General features: G+C 36.6%; 1 protein-coding gene across 1 annotated transcript in view; it reads right to left on the bottom strand.

Moving 5' to 3' along the window:
- The window catches only part of TCTEX1D1 (Tctex1 domain containing 1), a 22,273-nt gene extending 13,220 nt beyond the window's left edge, over positions 1 to 9,053 (bottom strand). Inside the window, exon 1 of the mRNA XM_006919296.1 lies at positions 8,935 to 9,053. Within this exon, the coding sequence (XP_006919358.1) occupies positions 8,935 to 9,053 (119 nt within the window). The remainder of the gene's footprint in view (positions 1 to 8,934) is intronic.

The following is a 9,053-nucleotide window of genomic DNA, read 5'->3' as shown; positions in this document are numbered from 1 at the left end:
GTCAGGGAGAGCGAAAAGCCCATGCATAAGCTTTAACACAGGAGGCTGCCTGGTATTTTTGAAAGAGTGCTTGGAGGTCAGCGTAGTTGGAGCAGAGGGAACAAACAAGAGGCTGGAAGATGAGGTTACAAAGGTGTCAGGTAACTAGATCATGTGGAGCTTTGTGGGCCTTTGTAAAACCTTGGCTTGTACTCTGATATAGAAGGAGCCTATTGAGAGTTTTCAGCAGAGAAATAGCAAGATCCACTTTATATTTTACGATGATCACTCCAACTGTGGTGTTGAGAATAGACTGCAGGTTGGCATGTGTAAAAACAGGGTAACCAGTTAGAAAGGTTTAATAGTAATCCAGTTTAGAGAAGATGGTAACTGCTATGGAATAAGTAGCGTCTCCCCAAAATTCATATGTTGAAGCTTTAACTCCCCACGTGACTATATTTGAGATAGGGTCTTTAAGGAGTGATTAAGGTTAAACGAGGTCATAAAAGTGAAGCCCTGAGCAGATAGAACTGGGGTCCTTAGAAAAGAGGAAGAAACACCAGGGTTCTCTTTCTGCCATGTGAGAACACAGTGAAAAGGTGGCTATCTGCAAGCCAGGAAGAAGACCCTCACCAGAATCGGACTATGCTGGCACCCTGATTTTAGACTTCCAGTCTCCAGGCTGTGAGAAGATAAATTCTTATCCTTTAAGCCACCCAATGTATGGTATTTTGTTATGGCAACTCAAGCTGACTAATACAGTGACTCAGGCCAAGATGGTAGCAGTTGCGGGTAACGGTAAGTAGTTGGGTTCTGGATATATTTTCAGAATTGATCCAACAGGACTTCCTGATAAATGGGAAAGAAGGTAGTTAAAGAGTTAAGTTGTGAGAATGTTGAGTTTGCGATGTCTACCAGGTATTGAAGAGAAAGGTCAGTAGACAGTTAGATATATGAGCCTGGCGTTTGGGGAAGACGTGGGGGCTGAAGATACACTTTTGGGGGCGTAACACCATGTCTCAGTCACTAGAGTGGAGGGGATTCCTGAAGGGATAAGTGTAGGATAACAGGAGAAGAGGAGAAACGACTGCTCCCCAAGCCACTCCTACATTAAGAAACTAAGGAAAAGAGAATGGACTGGTGAAGAAGACTGAGAAGAAGAAACCAGTTAGGTGGAAGGAAAGCAGGGGAGCATGTGTCCTGAAGCAAGTGAAGAAAGTGTTTCCAGGAGAAAGGAAGGGTTGACAGTGTCAGACGTTGTTGAGAGGTCAAGTAAGGTGAGGATTGACCACTAGATCAGCAATGTGAAAGCCATCGTGATCTTGACAAGAGCAAGACCATGAGTGCAGGGACAGGCTGTTTTGTTCTCCAAGTATCTTTAGCACCTAGCATAATGCCCATAATCTAGGCGAAAAAAATTTGTTTAGTGAATAAACAAAATGACTGTGATGAAGTCATTATTATTCTCATTTTATAAAAGATATCTTAAGACTCAAAGAATATTAAGTAGTAGCTAGTTAAGCAGAAGATCTGAGATTCAAATTCAGGCCTAGTTAGATGCCAAATTTCTATGTGATAATAATAGTTAATACTGTGCTCTGTACTTGAATGTGCCAAGAACCATTCTAGGTGTTTCCATGTACAAATTTACTAGAAATGATAATTACTACTTCTATCCCATTTTATAAAGGAAGAAACTGAGGCAAATAGGGCTTAATAACTTATGCAATATCAGCAACTTGCTAATGCTCAAGCTGGAACTTGGCCCTAGCTAGTCTGTGCAGAGCAGGCCTCTGAGACACTCCATTCCGCTCCCTGACTATGCTGCTCCTATTCCATTTTCTCCTTTAGAAATACCGCATTAGTGAGCTCAGGCTGCTGTAACAAAGCACCACAGACTGGGTGGCTTAAACAACAGATGTTTATTGTCTTACGGTTCTGGAGGCTGAGAGTTCAAGAGCAAGGTGCTGGCTGGATTGGTCCTTTGTACGAGCCTTCAGGGAAAGCTCTCCTCCAGGCCTCTCTCCTCGGTTTGCAGATGGCCATCTTCTCCCTGTGTCTCTTCACATCACCTCTCTCTAGGCATGTCTGTGTCCAAATTTCCTTTTCTTATAAGGACGACAGTCATATTGGATTAGAACCCACCCTAATGAACTCATTTTTACTTAATTATCTCTTTAAAGACCCTGTTTCCAAATAAGGTCACATTTTGAATTACTGAGAATTGGGAGCCTCAAAATTCAGCCCATGACAGATACAAACACTTTCATAATGTCTCTACATTCTAGGTTTAGAGAACCAAAGATTATTAGTTCTGTCATCTGGGACCAGTGATAATCTAGCAAGTCACTATACTACACCAAACCTCAGTTTCCTCAATGTATGGGGATAATAGGACACACAGAAACTTATTTTTCTAAATATTGTTAGATTTCTTTACTGAATGACTGTATCAGTTTTAATTCTCACTCACCTTCCCAACATTTAGTATTGCTCTCCCTTTTTATGTTTTGCCATTTGGATAGGTGCAAAATGGTATTTTGTTTTCATTTGTATTTTCCTCATTCCTAGTGAGTTCAAGCATCTCTCATATTCTGCTTAGCCATTTGGACTTTGCTTCTGTAAATTGCTATTTATCTCCTTTGACTATTTTAAAAATGGTTTTCATTTTTTATTGTTAATGTGTATGATTTGAAAAAAAAAACATATCTTCCACTGGCTTATTAGCTGTGTCTATTGTATATTTTGTTGAACAGAAATGCTAAGTTTTATTGTAGTTATATTTATCAAGGTTTTTTTGCATTATGGTTTTGGCTTTTCATGTTGGAATCTTATTTTTTTTTTTACCCATAGAACACAAAGATATTCTCCTATATTTTCTTCTATGAACTTTAAAGCTTCCCACATTTCAGTCTTCCATCTGGAGTCTACCATGCAAATTGTGTAAGGTAAGAATTTAGCTCCATTTTTCCTTCATATAGTGATCCAGTTTTCTCTCAACACTATCTATCAAAAATATCCATCAGTTACCCATTGCGTATACATTATGTTTCCATATATTCACGGGCTGCTTCTGAAATTTCTGCATGTTCCATTAGTCTATTTGTCTATTCCTGCATTTATTATCATTTTTACTTGCTACAGCTTTCTGGCATATCTTATTATCTGATAGGGAAAATTTCTCCTCTATGCTTACTCTTCGACGTTCACTTAGTTACTCAGAATTCTTTTCTTATTTATAAATTTTAAACTTGCTTGTTGAGTTTCACAATAAAATACAAATGGATTTTGATTGAGACATATTGACTTTATAGATTAACTTGAGAGGCAGTGATATGTTATTGTGTTAAAAACTTTCATTTCTGGATTATTTCTCTAATTCAAACTTTCCTTAACACAAATACCTTTAGCTGGGATCATGTTCCCAGGGCAGTTTTCACAAAGAAGCCAATGAAGGTTTTGTACAAAGATGTTCACTACGGCATTGCATATCTTGGTAGGGAGTGAAAGCCACTCCGGGTGTTCATTCTTAGGGTGAAGATAAGAACATATACGATGGATGGATATTAAAGATGGATGGATATGCAGTGGTAAAAAGCAAAGAGCTAGATATCCATAGTTATATGAGTAAATTTAAAAAATAAACATTTTGAATGAGATATATAAGATGGAGAAAACAAAATGAAGTTTAGAGCACACCATTTATATGTCACAAATGAATATCTTTGATAAGCACTTGTTCTGTATTCTTTTATGAGATGGTCAGTCAGGTGCAGCCACAAGGGGAGACAGAGGAGGGACTCAGGAAAATATTATACTCACAGGTCTTAGAGACAAGACACATGACATGCCATGAGGGCCGCGTGGGAAAACACCATGGTGGTCAAGAGGCAGAAGACAGGAGCAAAGCAGAGCCAAGGCTAGAGCCATTATTGGGGTTTCCAAGGAAAAGGCAAAGCGGGCCAGGGAAAACAGTTCAGGACTGGCTGGTCTGAATAATTTCTGTGAGCTCTAAACTGTAGGAGAGGTCCTTAGATGGCTGGTACTTGGCTCTGTCTGGAATGATTACGACAGAGGAATACTGCCTCCTGGGGTTTAGGGTTGGGTGTGGGAGGGCTGACAGAGGCCTGCCTGCTCTGAGTGGGTTAGTTTGCATAGCAAAGGCGTAAGGCATGTGCCCTGCAGAGATCTTGGCAATCTTTAAGAAGTTCGAACTTGGGAGGGGAGCAATTTCTTCCCATTCAGAAAGGTTTTTTTAAGAGGTCAAAACAGGATAATACGCAAAAATAAAAAAATATATTTTATACAGTATTTAAATATGTATATTCTTGTAGTATGTGTAATATTGTGTGTATTAGAGTGGATGCCCACTGGGAGATGAGAGTAGGAGTGAGAATGGAGAAGAGGGAAAATTAGGTAAATATGAGGGCTCTTGCCCATATTGCTGATGACAATGTGCTATGAAATGAGAATACTTTCACCTCAAATCTGCTCCTGAGATAAATAATAAATGAGATAAATGGAGATTATAAAAGTATCTTCTCTACTTAAGCCACAGGGTTTTCATGAGAATCAGATGGATATTGTATGTGAGATGGTTTAATGATCTAACAAGTACAATATTGTATTAATTATTATTGTGGTTTAATTTTCGAATATGGCCATTTCATTTTTCTTAAGCTTCTCTCTGTCTTTGGTGGAGAAGCTGTATCTAATTCAGATCTTGTTGGGAGTTTTAGTTTGATTTAGATGGCAATAAAACTTATCGAAATGAGGAAACAGGCTAGACAATATCATTTTTAACTACACATATGCAGCTCACACTTGTATAGATTGAAATCATAGAATAAATCCAGCATATTTAAAATTACTTGTTTGCTGCCTTTCCTACCAGATTATCAACCGTGAGAGCAGGGCTTTTTTCTATGTGGTTCACCAACTAGCAAAGTGCCTGGAATATACTCAGTGGTCAATACATATTTATTTCAAATGAAGTAATAAATACAATCTTTTCTGAGTTTTTTTTGCGGGAAAAAAATTATTAAGTGGCTTTTAGTTTACTTGAAAAATGAGCTTCTCTAGAGTAGAACCCTACAGTTAGTCACCTTTATATGTCTAACATGTGGTGCAATAATTTGCACAGAGTAGAAGCTCAATAAACTTTGATTAAATGAGTAAATGAAAGATTATAGTGGGTTAGATGCCCCCAGCGGGTTCAAGTAGAGAGCTGTGAGATCCATACTTAAAGTTCCCATAACATGATGTCACTGTAATTTTGATTTGAGGCAAAAGAGAAACCCTTTAATCACCAACTTTAGGCAAGGCCTACTAGTTGAACTGTTAGACGCAGAAATAATAAGCCTGGATGTTATATCACATTATCCTGAAAAAGTAACTTAACCTCAGGTTTCTATTTCCATTTGAAGAACATGAGAGTAGCACATCTGTTCAAATACATTCAAAGGCTGCCAAAGGCTGAGCTTCCAACAAGAAAGATGTCATTGTAAATACCTACTGTTACCCATGGGAAACAGAAGGTTCTGGTGAATAAAAAGAAGAGTTTTGTTAATGCAAGTTACTCATAGATAGCCAATTTTAAGAAAATGAGAATACTCGACTACAAACAAAAAGCCCATTTTGCTGCTTCCTAATTCTATAGATTTGGAAGCTCAGCCTCTCTAAGTATCCGATTCTTCATTTGTAAAATGGAGATGATAATAGCATCTATCTCATAGAGCAAAGATTGGCAAACATTTCTGTAAAATTCCATGTAGCAATTTTTTTTTGGCTTCGTGGGACCTCTGGTTTCTACTGCAACTGCTCTGTAGTTCTAGCATGAAAGCAGCCAGAGGCAATACATATATAAATAGGCATGGATGTGTTTCAAACAAACTTATTTATGGATGCTGAAATTTGGGTTTCTTATAATTTTCACATGACAAAAAATATTACTTTTTCATTTTTTTCTCAACCATGTCATAACCATACATACCCGGGTAGGGAAACTGTACAAAAAAAAGTGGCAGGTTGGACTCGGCCTTTGGACCATAGTTTGCCATCTCCTGTTATAGAGCTTTTAAGAGACTTCAATGAGGTCATAGTGAGGGCTCAATAAATGTTAGCTATTATCACCCTTATTGCTATGAATTGTTTAAGTGGAATACTAACAGCATTAAAAATTACAGAGTAGTATGATGACAACCAGGTAGGTTTGTATAGAAAAAAATATGCCAACATGCTAACAGTTATGATATTGAGGTAGTAAGATCCAGCTTAAAATGTTTCTTTAAAAAAATAAAACATAAAAATTACATTATAATGAAAATATAATTTAAATAAAAATACTCAACTCTAAAAACAGTTAACGATAATTATATCCAATATAAATTCAATCTTCTTTTCACAATTCAAAAGGTACTTTAGATATCCATTTGTCCAGGGATCAATGTTAAGCATTAGTTACTACTGTAGAAGACTGCAGACACAGAAACCAAGGTTGTAGGGTAGAATCTACGCTCATCTTATACCATATCCAAGAAGCTGCTTTCCAAGCAGATCTACATTCTATTCTTTTCTGCCCTCTTTATCTGTGTATTTACTGCTCTGAAGACAATTAGTTGACAAAAAAAAAAAAAAAAAAACCCAGTCAAATATGGTACCATGTAGAACGGGAGCAGAATGGAAGTGTCCAACCCAGTCCAGAGGTGGTAGTGGTTGTAATTGGGTTGTTAGAGAGAACTTCCCTGGAGAAATGGTGATGGAGCTAAATTCTGAAGGTGGAGAAGAAGGAAGCCAGAGTATAAGTAGTATTCCAGATAAGAGTGCCCCATAAGAAAGTAACATAAGGCAATGGCTGGAGACAAGATAGAGCACTGAGGGATTATAAATATGGAAGTTGAGTATTGCCAGAGAGTAGCTGCTAGCAGTATAGTGAGGAAGATGGCGCTTGACAAGTAGACAAGGGTCTGTAGACTCTATGTGCCATACTCATGATTTAGGATTGTATCCTAGTCATTAAATCATTACTTGACTTGTAAGCCTTAGTTGTTTCACAGTTAAATCGCAAGAATGATGTCCACCTAGCAGGGTTAATGATGGGGAGATTAACGGAGATAGTATATTAGGTCCTCAATAGACTTTAGGGTTATACTTTAAGATTGATCTATTCAAAAAATGTTTTGAAATAAATTTCAAATGGAAGATATATGCTTTTCCATAAAACATTACAATTACACAACAACGCTTGCATTTGATAGCTGCTAAGCTTTCAGGACTTTTCTACTAGCTGAAGACTGATTTCACGAAGGAGAATCACTCATGCAGTCTGGTCTAGGACAGTGATGAAGGCAAAAGAAAGTAAGCAGGAGTTAGAGTTGGGGAGGCAACCTCTCAAATGGCCTCTGCATTGCCAAGAGTATATAGACGCTGTTCATTTGCTATTTTAAGAAAAAGTGCAAATAAAGGATCCATTCTCAATGTTTTATTTGAGAGTCCAAATTTCTACTTTAAAATATGTCAAAATAATTATCACTTAAATATATTAGTAAAAATTATGTTCTAAAGTATTCATAAAACTATTTTTGTATTCTTATTACTTTCGGTTTGTATTTATACTTCATCAATAAAAAGAGGGGCGGTCTCTCATGCCTCAAATTTGGCCACATTCTGATTCTATATGATTTTCTAATTTGCTTTGAAAGGAAAGAGGTAAATGAAAATTATGTAAATAGGGATGATAGGTTAGTTTTTGGATTAGAGCAGTTTTTTAAAAATCATGGGAACATGATTTATGTAAGATTATTATAAATATTTTCTTGAAAAAGGTTCAATTTAAGCTAACAATTATTTTAAGATAATTTTCAAAAGAACTCTTACACTTAAATATTTGAAATAGCAGCCCGAATGACTGAGAGTCAGAAGCAAAAGATACAGAGATTAATTCTCCCAGCTTTACTTCTGACATACATGGCGTTTGCTACTCCTTTGTATTTCCCATCTGTAAAAAGAGGGGGATTGTACTTGTAATCCACAAACATCCAGGATTGGAAATAAGTACATTGCTACACTCTGAGAGTAGGAGATATGGTTTCAGAATGCTAATTTAATTTATTCTATTCCAGTTCTTCAGGTCTCTGTTCCATAGGACATACCAGATCCTACTTCCCAGCCACAATGATTAATATACCACAGCCTTATTAATATATCAAGCCTGTGGAAACTGTTAAGAGAAGTCTATTATATAAGTTAATTGACCTCTGTATTAATAATTTGTTTTATTTTCTTCCCAATGGCGGTCAAAAAGAAGTGCTGTGAAAATATTAAATATTCATTCACCTCTTTAGGAAAGCAAAGGCAACATGGCAGCAAGAGCCACAAAAGTGTACTCCTTTGAACCGCTAACTGTACTTCTGGAATGAAAACAAGCAGAGACATTACATAGTGAAAAAAACAACAACAACAACAAAAAGAAACAAACTTAAAATGCCCGACAATTGGGGAAATGTTATCTAACCTAGAATTATAAACTGACAAAGTATTATGCAGCCAATTAAAAGGACATGAACAATCGCTGTAAAAATGCATTATAAAATTTGTATAAAATAATTCTAAATGCATTGTATATGTATATATTGATTACAGAAATGCAAAAACTATGTATTTATGTAATATCGTGGAGAAGAATTCAGAAGACATGTAAGAAGAAGCCGGTCTACATTGTATGTGGTGTTTCTTTTGAGAAGATGATTTTTGGGGGGTAGTTTTTGAAATAGTAAAAAATGCTGCTGGGACATATCACTTATGTTTTCTCACTCTCTTTCTCTTTCTTTTAAAAAATGTGAACCTTGCACATGCCCATTTTCTCTTTTTATGTCCCAAAATAAATATTTTTTCTCCTGATAAACATGAACCTGTTTATTCAATAACTGCATTTGTTATTAGAAATTAGTTACTCACTCTTTGATGCGCCCATGAAGTTCCTTCCATCGGAGTTCATGACTGTTTAGAGAAGACACACTTCCCCTTTTCTTCAATGAATGAGCCATTTTGTTTTTAGCAATGTCTGACATTATCAT

This window comes from Pteropus alecto, unplaced genomic scaffold (assembly GCF_000325575.1).
Source record: "Pteropus alecto unplaced genomic scaffold, ASM32557v1 scaffold25, whole genome shotgun sequence".
In the NCBI taxonomy this organism is placed as follows: domain Eukaryota; kingdom Metazoa; phylum Chordata; class Mammalia; order Chiroptera; family Pteropodidae; genus Pteropus; species Pteropus alecto.
Note: the sequence above shows the minus strand (reverse complement) of the source record. Positions and strands in the feature narration are given on the sequence as shown.